Source organism: Hippopotamus amphibius, chromosome 8 (assembly GCF_030028045.1).
Source record: "Hippopotamus amphibius kiboko isolate mHipAmp2 chromosome 8, mHipAmp2.hap2, whole genome shotgun sequence".
Lineage (NCBI taxonomy): Eukaryota > Metazoa > Chordata > Mammalia > Artiodactyla > Hippopotamidae > Hippopotamus > Hippopotamus amphibius.
In genome coordinates, this window is record NC_080193.1 from 3,355,340 (window position 1) to 3,368,449 (window position 13,110).

At 40.1% G+C, this 13,110-nt stretch overlaps 1 protein-coding gene across 15 annotated transcripts in view; it reads right to left on the reverse strand.

The window, feature by feature from the left end:
- The window catches only part of SFI1 (SFI1 centrin binding protein), a 94,278-nt gene that overhangs the window by 38,040 nt on the left and 43,128 nt on the right, over positions 1-13,110 (reverse strand). For 13 of the 15 annotated variants that reach the window (XM_057744374.1, XM_057744372.1, XM_057744371.1 and 10 more), the window contains 3 exons: positions 11,329-11,423; positions 5,249-5,366; positions 4,302-4,404 (listed from right to left, as the gene is read on the reverse strand). In XM_057744374.1, the coding sequence (XP_057600357.1) occupies positions 4,302-4,404; positions 5,249-5,366; positions 11,329-11,423 (316 nt within the window). Of the gene's footprint in view, positions 1-4,301; positions 4,405-5,248; positions 5,367-11,328; positions 11,426-13,110 lie in introns of those variants that run through there. The other 2 variants (XM_057744384.1, XM_057744385.1) reach the window with 2 other exon arrangements.

The following is a 13,110-nucleotide window of genomic DNA, read 5'->3' on the forward strand; positions in this document are numbered from 1 at the left end:
GTAACCAGTTTTCATTAGTTTTTGGTTTATTTTTCCATTGTTTCTTCTTGAAAGTATAAGAAAATACACTCTCTCTCTCCCTCTCCCTTTCTTCCTCAAAAGACAGCACACAGTGAACCAGAAGGAGCCTGTTGGGGGTGGGGTGGGGGGTGAAGGTGACCACATCACTCATCCACTCAAAGCCAGCAGCTTCCCCCTCCCCTGGAAAAAAAGCCAAAGCCTTTACGGGCACAGCCTGCAGAGTCTTACTATTATATCTACCACCTTGTCACGTCATGGACTAATCTTTCTCCTTTCCCTCTCACACTCATCAATGTATCACAAGCTACATCAAGTTCAGGAGTGAGGTAACTCAATATAATAAACATGAAAATTTTCTCCAATCTAATGTAAAAACTCAGTGTATTTTAATAAAAATCCTAGTAGGCTTTGTTGTGGAACTTGACAAGTTGATTCTAAAATTAATAAGAGTAAAGAAGAACTGCCAAGACAATTTTTAAAAGAACAAGAACAGAGAAGATCTCTTTCCCTACATGAAGACTTATGAGCTACACAGTAAGATCAGGAGCAGTAATAACAGTTAGTATTTACTGAGGATTTTCACACTCTAAGCACTGCTCTAAGCATATCACACATCTCCTCACACTTAATCCTCAACAATCCTACGAGGTAGGTACCATTATTATTTACTTACAGATAAGAAATCTAAGGCACAGGGAGATTAGGTAATTCATTTAAAAAAAGGCACAAAGCTAATAGGTGACAGCAGCAGAATTTCCACCTGGGCAGTCTGACTAGAGAACCTTTGCTCTTTCTTTGCATAATTAAAACAGTGCGGTACTGGCTCAGAGATAGACAAATAGACCAATGGAATACAGAGTCCAGAACAGACCCAGGAACAAAGGACCTTGCTCTATAATGGAGGTGAACTAATAGTATAAAAAAAAAAAAGATAAAGGATGAACTAATCAGTAAACAGTGCTGCAGAAATTAATTATCCAAAAGGAAAATGACAAACTAAGACCCTGTTTCACACAATTTATAAAATTAAACCCAAGACGGATTAAAGAACAAACCGTAAGATAAAAGAATAAACTAGGCTACACTGAAATTAATAACACTTGTATGAAAAAAAAAAGGCACCATAAACAAAGCAAAAAAACAAGCTGTAAACTAGAAAAAATACTTGCAATGTACTTAATAGTCAAAAGATTAGTAAGCAGAATCTACGACAATGTCCACAGAGCAGAAAAAGCCAAACAACCCAACAGAAAAAAAGGAGTGAGGTATGGTAACTAGCTGAAAAAAGAAACCCAAATGGCAAACAAGCATCTGAAAAGATGCTGGGCTTCACTAGGAATCAGTGAAACGTACGTTAAAGCAACAACAAATTACCACTTCACACCTATCAAATTGGTGAAAATGACCAAGTCTGGCAATGCAAAGTGCTGATGAGGCTGAAAGAAACGGAAACGGAAATTTTAGCACATAAACAGGCACAGCACTGGAGAGCAAATGGGCAACAATGATAAGGATGACGAGATGATACCCAAAGACCCAGAAGTTTCAATTCCAGGAACGAGACAAGAGAAACTCTCAGACTCTTGCACAAGGATCTGTGTTTAAGAACGCTCTCTGCGACACTGTAATTGTAAAAAAAAAAGTAATCAGAAGGAATCAACAATTCAGCAGCACTAAGCAGATAAACTGAGTCTTATTCAGTACAAAGGTATATTATATGTAGTTAATAGATCTCTATATATCAACATGGATAAACCTCAAAAATACACTTGTTGCATTAAAAAAAGCAAGCTGCAAAGTAAATGCACAGTATGACACCATTCGTAAGTTTCCTAACAACACAAAGCCAGAACATTTATTCTTTATGTATACGAAAGAATACAAGAGAATGAGGACTTCAGTATCAGGGTAGGGGTTCTCTCTAAGGAGGAAAGGTGACAGAAGGAAGGAAGGGGAGGGCTTGAACTGTGAATTTAATTACATTAAATTACATTAAATTCAGGGGCAAATATGGAAAAAGCTAACAACTTTTTAAATCTGTATGCTGGGTACTTGGATATCTGTTAATATTTTCAATAAATGTTTTATCTTCAATGTTTTTATTTTTGAAGTATATAAATTTAATTTTTTAAAATTTCACATATCTCATGATGTGTGCCCTGCCTAGTTCACAGATGCTGTGAGGATTAAGAGAAATGACTTAGGGGATTCCCTAAGTGGCGCAGAGGTTAAGAACCTGCCTGCCAATGCAGGGGACACGGGTTCGATCCCTGGTCTGGGAAGATTCCACATGGCACAGAGCAACTAAGCCCGTGCACCACAACTACTAAGCCTGCGCTCTAGAGCCCATGAGCCAAAACTACTGAGCCTGAGTGCTGCAACTACTGAAGCCTGCGCAGCTAGAGCCCGTGCTCAACAAGAGAAGCCACTGCAATGAGAAGCCTGTGCACTGCAACAAAGAGTAGCCCCTGCTCTCAACGAGAAAAAGCCTGCGTGCAGCAATGAAGACCCAATGCAACCAGTAAAAATAAATATATTTATTAAAAAAAAATAGAAATGACTTAAATTTAAGTTCTTGGTAAATCACATGGTACATATGGATTTTATTTATAATCTGCACTATAAAATCTGTTGTAGAGTCTCAGATAGTGTGGTCTGTATCAGTGCTACCTCGATCGCTCACATTTTTCACTGGGTTCGATCTTGAATGACTTCTGGCTGTCTTATAAGTTAAATCCAACCTCAAACCTCGAAAACCTGCTATCACTAAAAATATTCATTCAAATCTGTTGTTGCAAGCTTTGAAGGCAACAGTCAAAAGGGAATCCTAAAAGTGTTCTGAGCACTAGCGGCACCAGCAGAATGACTTTACAGGTTCTCAAAGTGACATCTGAAAGGGACAAGCACTCACACACCTGGAGACCATCAGTGACAGAAGACCAGCCTTATTATGTTCCTATGCTTCTGGCACTTTCACATTCACAGTCCCCTCTCCCTCCTGGGAGCACAAGTCTACATTGGACAAGGAGCATGATGGTTAAAAGAACGTCTCTGCACTTCCCAGGCTGCTTGGGTTCACATACTGGCTCTGACCTTTGCTAGGTGCAGGACCCTCACTCGAGTTATTTAACCTACAATAATATGGGATTTAAAAAATAACTTTGAAAACTGAGATAACGCACGTAAAGCACTTAGTCCAGCACCTAGGACAGTAAGACCACAACAAGTACTATTACTGCTCCTGCTGTTCTTGTTGCTGTTTTTATCACTGGCAAGTTCTGTGTCTACTTTCTCGCTATTGCTTCAGAAGACCTTACGAGTTCAGAGGTCAGCAAATTGTTTTCTAAAAGGGTCAGATAATAACTATATTAGGCTTTGCAGGCCACATGGTCTCTGTTGCAACTACTCAATTCCACCACTGTAGCCTGAAAGCAGCTTAGACAATATGTAAGTGAACAGGTATAACTGTGTCCCAATAAAACTTTATTTACAACAGGCAGCTGGCCAAATCTCACCCGTGGGCAAGTCTGCTGACCCTTGATCTATGCTGCTTGCACGTAATCTCCATATACAGCATATACTTGCATGGATGATGCAAAATGTTGTCAGTTTAAAAAGTTATTACTCCTACATATAGTAACAGGCACTTCTTTTTCTCCTCCTCCCTGCTCTATTCTCTGTGACTGACTTGGAAGACGTGCAAGTACCCAGAAGACATTAAACAGTGACAGAAATTCAGAAAGTCTATCAAAGGCCATAAGAAAGCTTTACCACAGCATACGTTTGGTACAGATGTTAGGCCTTCATAAGTGACCCAAAGCTAGTGACTTTCCTAAAAGGAGCTCTAAGACATAAGCCAAATTATATGAAAAAGCCAAGTTCTTTTCAGTCTTAGTTTCTTTTCTGCCCTCATTTTCTAGTTTGCTGTAGGAAAAGAGTAATGAAGAAATAAAGAATATACTGCTGTTTCTTTAAACATAGTTCGAATTAATTCATAAATCCCATTCTGGCTCCACAATTAGCAGGAACTCTCTGAAAACCACTGGCAATCCCATCTAGCATATTCCTTCAGCGGCCTCCGTCTGTTGAAGAGTCCAGCCTGCCAAGTTGCTTCTGCCTCTCCCACCCCTCTTCAGCCCCTTGAACTGCAGGGATGGCCTTGCAGAGAGGCAGCAGCATGACGGTCAGCCTCCTGTTTGGAAGTCCGACCCTCCTCCCCTCAGGTGTGGGACCTGGCGACATGGACGGAGGACACCAAAGCCTGAGTCTGCTGGACTCACCTGCAGCTGGAGGCTCTGGGCCCTGTGCCTCACGGCCAAGGCATGGAGGGCACGGCCCAGGCGGACCTGTCCCAGTCGCCGTCTCCACGCGCTCCACCACACCCTGTCAGAGAGCAAATCGAAGATGGGACCTGTCGGAGCACGGCCAGCCAGAAAAGAGAAGGGCAGTGAGGGCTGGGCCTCAAACCCTCAGCTCAAGCCCCTCTCCCTGTGGTGCCACCTCCAGACTGACACCTGTTAGATCCACTGCCGGAAAATACAATCGAGAAACACTTCTAGAGCTGCCAGTTAAGGGTTGGAAACTGATGATTCCTAACGTCAGATCCAGCCTTAGACACTACAGACAGGCTTTGGAACTGAGCTTTTAAGACACTGCCATTCAGGACACCTGAGGACCACTGGGAACAATGCACAGGGGATCAGTCCCATTACACAGCAGCTCACTGCCACACACATCTGGCTTCCCAAGTGGACTAGCTCAGGTCCCTCCAACATGTGGACGATGCTGCTGAGATGCAGTGCAGGGCAGCAGTTAGGAGCATGAGCTCTGGCATCAGAGAGATGGGCAGGTGAGCCCTAGTTTTGCTAATTACAACTTATACAGAAAGGCTGAGTAACTCGCCTGAGCCCATATATCTTAATCTGTGCAATAACAGTACTTATTTTATAGTTTAGGGTAAGGATTAAATGAGATACTTTATATTAAAAAATTAATACACAGAAACTTAACACAGGGTTTACTATTAAGTACTCAATTAGTGTGACTTATGATTTTGTGAAAACCTGATCTTCATGGTCAACAAGTCATCAATAAATATTTATTAGGTATCCATTATGTTCAAAACAAGGTTTTAAGGTGGGTCTTTATGCTGGCTTCCCCAGCAGCACACAGCAACGCTGAGGTAAACCGAATGCGGCTGATCTGCAAGGCAACAGAGTGCACCCACCACAAAATATTCCGCTGCCTCAACTCCAGGGCGGTGCTCTGCATCTGAAGTTTGGTCCTACGAAAAACCACGTAGATCAGCCAGGACTTCCAAGCCTGTCGCATCTTTTGCTTTGCATCTAGATGCACCAAAGAGATTTTCAAAAAGGGGTTGGGGGAGATGGATTACTCTGGGTTAAGACAAAAGTTCAAAGGCTCCCAGATGCATCCCTCCTTTGAATATCCAAATTCCTCCAGTCTTCCAGTGCCCTCTGCTGGAAAAGTTGTGAAGCTCTACAAAATTAATAAGGATGCAAGATGTGAAAAATGGTTATATAAGTGATGACATTTACAAAACATTTACAGGAAAATCAATGTACTGCACTGTTCAGAAGTCTTTTATTTTAAAAGTCCTTATTTTTTTTAGAGTTATATTCTGTAGTATTTATACATGAAATAACATAGGAAGCAGCGAAGTGAATGGGAATATGGATATAATAAGACTGGTATGAGTTGATAATTACTGGAAGCTGGGTGATGGGTACGTGGAAGTTCATTATTCTATTTTGTAGATATTTTTAAATTTTCATAATATAAAGTTAAAGAAGTCATGTTATAAAATTTGCTGTTTGAAATAATAACTGTAAAGTAGAATAAGCAAGACAAAAGGAAAAGATACTACCTGTATCTGTTTGAGAAACAGAATAAGGAGGACCAATAATGATCCTGGAGGAAAGAGAATTTACTAGATACGGGAGGTGCAAAGGCCCACAGGTCTCCCTTTGTGGTAGGTTCCGTTTTCATTATGAAAGTCATCACTTCAAAGAAAAGAAGTTTCTTTTCTTTTTAGAACACAAAGAAGAAAATAAAATTATGTAAAACATTTTCAGGATGTTCTTCAAAATGTGGTCAGGAGGACTACAGCTATACTTTATACTTCATAGTTGTTGACAAGTCAAGTCAAAATATGAAAATGAATTTAACACATAGCTTCTTTGGGCCCACACCAGATCTCAGGAATCGGCACATCTCGGGCAACAAGGACTAGTATGGTGCTGTGGTTTAGAGTTTAGGTTCCTAAGTAAGACAAGCTGGGTCTGCGTGGTGACCCTGTCACTGAGCTACGTAACCTCACACAAGTTCCTCATCTGCAAAATGGTGACTTCCTTCAAGGTACGTTTGCAAAGAACAAAAAAGATTATCTATGAAAAAGAGAAAATAAATGCAAGATAAAAGAAGACGTACCTATAACACTCTGGGGGAAAAGATGAGGCTTAATCTCAGGCAGTGGCAGAGAAAAGATGAGTGCAAGGGACACCTCAGGGAGCCACATTATAAGAGAAAATAATGGAATGCTGTTACAAAGAAGCCATTCCTAAGTAAGGTCTCTCATTTAGCTAGGAAAAGTAGGAAGATCAGGTCTAAAAGGGGTGCAGTGGACAAGCTGTACTAGAGACTTGCTGAGTTTGAGGTGCCTGCAGGACATTCATATGGAATGGCTTTGAGAAACAGCAGGATGCATTATCATTTTGAAAGTCAGTGCCTTTTTCCCTTAGGCTCTCCACATGGGTTCCTGGGTTCAACTCAGAGGAATCAGACACTGACCAGAGCTAAACTGGCCACAAGATCACTAAGGGACAATCTGGACAAAAAAGATCAAAAGTAAGCATTACAACTTGACACATGGCAGCAAGACAGACAACAGTTTCAAGTGCTGTGGGAGAAACACAGCCAGCACACTGCACCAGCAGGGGAGGAACAGCCAGTTCACACAAATCATGCTTAAGTGAGTGGTAGGTGACAAAACCATACCATATGAAGAAAACCACAGGTATATTATCACCCAGGAGTTCCTGCTCAGAGAGCTCACATCCTGGAAAATAGGAAAGGGAATCTCACAAATCTTCCCTTTGACTTGGAGTTATTCTCTCTCAGAGATAATGTACTTGTCCTTCACAAAACCTTCTGCAAAAGTATATCTGGGCTCTCAGTAAACTAGGAAAAGTGGGGATTTTCCTCAGCTTGATAAACAGTACCTACAAAAAGCCCATATCATACTTAATGGTGAGAAACTCAAAAGCTTTTCCGCTAATCAAGTACAAGGCAAGGATGACCCTCTAACCACTTCTTTTCATCATCACATTAGAAGTTCTAGCTAATGCAACAAGACAAAAGCAATAAAAGGTATACATATTGGGAAGGAAGAAATAAAACTGTCTTTGTTTGCGGATGACATGACTATGTAAAGAAGCGAAAAGAAATGACAAAAAAAAAAAACTCCTGGAACTAATAAGCAATTCACAGCAAGGCTGCAGGATGCAAGGTTAATATACAAAAGTCAACTGATTTCTTATATACCAGCAATGAACAAGTGGAATTTGAAATTAAAAGCACAGCATTTACATTAGCACTCAAAAAATGAAATACTGAGGTATAAATCTAACAATATATATATAAAATTGATATGAGGAAACTATAAAACTGTGATGAAAGAAATGAAAGAAGAACTAAATAAATGGGGAGAGAGTCCATTTTCAGGATAGGAAGACTCAATATTGTCAAGATATCAGTTCTTCCCAACTTGATTTACAGAGTCAATGCAATCCCAACCCAAATCCCAGCAAGTTTTCCTGTGGATATCACACTGATTATAATGTTTATTCAGAGGCAAAAGACCTGGAATACCCAACACAACATTAAAGGACAAGAAGCTCGGAGGACTGACCCTACCCAATTTGAAGAATCACGATAAAGCTAAAACAGTAACCAAAACAGTGTGATACTGGCAAAAGAAGTGACAAATAGATCAGTAGAACAGAGTAAAGCCTGGCAACAGACCCACATAAATACAGTCAACTTATCTTTGATAAAGGAGCAAAGGTAATACAATGGAGCAAAGATAGTCTTTTCCACAAATGGTGTAGGAACAACTGGACATCCGCATGCAGAAAAAAAAAGAATCTGGACAGAGACCTTACAAGCTTCATAAAAATTAACTCAAAATGGATCACAGGACCCTCTTGCAAAGAGCACCAGAATTACAACTACTGAACAATCATCGACAGAAAGACACGGGAACTCACCAAAAATGACACCCCACATCCAGAGACAAAGGAAAAGCCGCAATGAGATGGTAGGAGGGGCGCAATCGTGTTAAAATCAAATCCCATAAATGCTGGGTGGATGACTCACAAACTGGAGAACAGTTATACAGCAGAAGTCCACCCACTAAAGTGAGGGTTCTGAGCCTCACATCAGGCTTCCCAATGTGGGAGTCCAGCAACGGGAGGAGGAATCCCCAGAGAATCAGACTCTGAAAGCCAGTGGGATTTGATTGCAGGACCTCCACAGGACTGGGGGAAACGGAGACTCCACTCTCGGAGCGCACACAAAAAAATGTGCTCACCAGGACCCAGGGGAAAGGAGCAATGACCCCATAGGAGACTGAACCAGACCTACCGGCTGGTGTTGGAGGGGTGCCTGCAGAGGTGGGGGGGCAGCTGTGGCTCACGGAGGAAGCAGGGGCACTGGCAGCAGGGGTTTTGGGAAGTGCTTATTGGTGTGAGCCCTCCCAGAGTCTGCCATTAGCCCCACCAAAGAGCCTGTGGGCTCCAGCACTAGGTGGCCTCAGGTCAAACAACCAACAGGGTGCGAACACAGCCCTACCCATTAGCAGACAAGCAGATTAAAGTTTTACTGAGCTTCGCCCACCAGCCCACCAAATCGGATTAAAGCCTTACTGAGCTCCACCCACCCAGCCCTACCCACCATCAGTCCCTCCCATCAGGAAGCACCCACCAGCCTCCTAGACAGCTTCCTCCACAAGAGGGCAGACAGCACTATCAAGCAGTATCAGCAGTATTTCATCTTGTGGAACTGAAAACCACAGCCACAGAAAGACAGAGAAAATGAAAAAGCAGAGGACTTTGTACCAGATGAAGGGACAGGATAAAACCCCAGAAAAACAACTAAATGAAGAGGAGATAGGCAACCTTCCAGAAAAAGAATTCAGAACAATGATGGTGAAGATGATCCAGGACTTTGAAAAAAGACTGGATGCAAAGATCAAAAAGTTTACCAAAGACCTAGAAGAATTAAAGAGCAAACAAACAGAGATATGCAACACAATAACGGAAATGAAAAATACACTAGAAGGAACCAACAGCAGATTAACTGAGGCAGATGGGTGAATAAGTGACCTGGAAGACAGAATGGTGATCATCACTGATGTGGAAAAGAATAAAGAAAAAAGAATGAAAAGAACTGAAGACAGCCTAAGAGACCTCTGGGACAATGTTAAACGCACCAACATTCGCATTATAGGGGTCCAAGAAGGAGAAGAGAGAGAGAAAGGACCTGAGAAAATACTGGAAGAGATTACAGTTGAAAACTTCCCTAACATGGGAAACGAAATAGCTACCCAAGTCCAGGAAGTGCAGAGAGTCCCAGGCAGGATAAACCCACGAAGAAACACGCCAAGACATATAGTAGCCAAATTGACAAAAATTAAAGACAGAGAAAAGTTATTAAAAGCAACAAGGGAAAAACAACAAATAACATACAAGGGAACTCCCATAAGGTCAACAGCTGATTTCTCAGCAGAAACTTTGCAAGCCAGAAGGGAGTGGCATGATATATTTCATGTAATGACAGGAAAGAACCTACAACCAAGAATACTCTACCCAGCAAGGATCTCATTCAGATTCGACAGAGAAATCACAAGCTTTACAGACAAGCAACAGCTAAGAGAATTCAGCACCACCAAATCAGCCCTCCAGCAAATGCTAAAGGAACTTCTCTAAGTGGGAAACATAAGAGAAGAAAAGGACCTACAAAAACAAAAACAAAACAATTAAGAAAATGGTAATAGGAACATACATATCGACAATTACCTTGAATGTAAATGGACTAAATGCACCAACCAGAAGACACAGACTGGCTGAATGGATACAAAAACAAGACCCATATATATGCTGTCTACAAGAGACCCACTTCAGACCTAGGGACACATACAGACTGAAAGTGAGGGGATGGAAAAAGATATTCCATGCAAATGGAAATCAAAAGAAAGCTGGGGTGGCAATACTCATAGCAAATAGACCTTAAAATCAAAAATGTTACAAGAGACAAGAAAAGACATTACATAAAGATCAAGGGATCCATCCAAGAAGAGGAGATAACAATTATAAATATATATGCACCCAATATAGGAGCACCTCAATACATAAGGCAAATGCTAACAACTATGAAAGAGGAAATGCAAGGAAGAAATAGAGACACAGGTGTAGAGAACAAACACATGGACACCAAGTGGGAAAAGTGGGGAGGGTTGGGGGGAATGAACTGGGAGATTGGGACACCAAATTGTACACTCTAAATATATGCTGTTTATTGTCTGTTAACTGTATCTCAATAAAAGTTCTTAAAAAAAAAATTAAAAAAAAAAAAAGACTATATGCCAAAAAAAAAAAAAAAAAGGATCACAGACCTAAATGTAAAACACAAAACTATAAACCTTCTAGATGATAACATAAGAGAAAACCTAGATGACCCTGGGTTTGGTGATGATTTTTTAGATACAGCACCAAAGGCGCCATCCATGAAAAAAAAACTGATAAGCTGGACTTTATTAAAATTAAAAACTTTTGCTCAGCAAATGACAACGTCAAGAGAATGAGAAGACAATTCACAGAGTGGCAGAAAATATTTGTAAAAGATACACCTGACAAAGGATTATTATCCAAAATATACAAAGAACTCTTAAAACTCAAAAAGAAAACAAACAATCCAATTAAAAAGGGACAAAAGAACTTAACAGACACTTCACTAAAGAAAATACACCCTAGTATAAACTCTGGACGCTGAGCGATCATGATGGGTCAGTGTAAGTTCACCCATTGTAACAAACACACCACGCTGATGGGGGATGCTGATGACGGGGAAGGCCATGTATGTGTGGGGGAGGGGTGTATGGCCAATTGCTACCTTTCCCCTAACTTTGCTGTGAATCTAAAACTGCTCTTCAAAAATAAAATCTTAATAAAGGGAAAAAAGGCAAGTAAATGGAGGCATTTTCTTTAGACATGTGCTTCCTTTTCTCACCATGATCCTCGGCTCTCAGGTACTTGTCCCTCATCTCCCGCTGCTGATGCACGTAGGTCTTCCAGGTCCGGAACATCAGGTTGTACAAGTAATATCTGAGGAGCCAAAAACGCACACAGTGTTTCTTTAAGACAGAACAACTCCTAAGCTGACATACCCAGTCCCTTATGTACTCAGGAGAAATTAATAGGAACACTTCTGATACAAAAAAGCCAATCTATACCCTAAGCTAAAATTGGAGTGTTGTTCTCCACACCTTATATTATTATCACCAAGGAAAAAAGGCCTGAATTATCCGAGAATAACTTCACCTTCGGCACCCACAAAGCTGTGGCATTTGGAATGACGGTCATATCTACATCATCCACACCGTCCAAAACAGGACCTCTCCTTTGCACTGAAACAGTCAATGTTCTCCTTTGTCTTTTCCTTCTCAATACATACATTATACACGTTAAGACTGTCAGTCCCTCCATATCTTCACTATCCCATTTCCTAAGGTTTGATTTCATACTCTGCCAGTTTCTTAGAATGATTCAACATTGTCTATATTTTATCTGAAATATCCATAAATCAGAAACTCTGCCCCAAAGAGCCTAAAGATGTGATTATAATGAGTGAATACCATTTGAAAAAGACGCAATGTATAAAACATACTAAGTTTTTACTTTTAAAGAGGTATAAAAATATGTATGTGATATAATTCCCAATTTTTACTTTTTCTTCCACTTATCCCTTTGACAAATGTCAAAGTTTCTTTCCTCTATTGCTAAAAAAAAAAAGCAATTTTTAAAAGTTTTTTTCTATTTCTATTTTCTTAATGTTCTATATTGGGCATATATTTTCTCCCAATCAATATAAATTAAACAACTTTATTATTTTAAAAAAAGAGTTAGAAATTATACAGAGAGTCAGTGAGAAAAACCTATTCAAATCATTAGCATGATCAGTATGTAGTGGTTACTTGAATTAGAGGGGTATCTGTGTGGGTGTGCTCACATGCATACAGTATTGTGTGCTTGGGTTTAATTTAGTACCTTGATCTTGCTTACTCTAAAAAGAATTTGAAGAAAAACAGAAAATAATTCAAAACTCTTCTCCTTGCAAGGATGGTCCAACATCCACAAACTCAATCAATGTGATACATCATATAACAGAATGAAAGAAAATTCATATAATCATCAGTATCTCAGTATAATGAAGACCACATATGATGAGCCCACAGCTAAAATCATATTTGATGGAGAAAGGCTGAAAGCTTTTCCTCTAAGATCAGGAACAAGACAAAGGTGCCCACTCTCACCATTCCTTCTCAACATAGTACTAGGAGTCCTAGCCAGAGCAATTGGGCAAAAAGAAAAGAAATAAAAGGCATCAGAATAGGAAAGGAAGAAGTAAAACTCTCTCTATTTGCAGATGCCATGATTTTACATACAGAAACTCCTAAAGATTCAACCATAAAACTGTTAGATCTAACCAATGAATTCAGTAAAGTCACAGGATGTAAAATTAAAGAAATAAGTAGCATTTCTATACAGTAACAACAAATTATCTGAAAAAGAAAGAAATCAATTCCATTTATAGTAGATCAAAAATAACAAAATGCTTAGGGATAAATTTAACCAAGGAGGTGAAAGGTCTCTACTCTGAAAACTATAAGACACTGATAAAAGACATCAAAGAAGACAAATAAATGGAAAGGTATTCCATGTTCAGGAAGTAGAAAAATATTGTTAAACTGTTAGTACTACCAAAAGCCATCTACAGATTCAATGCAATCCC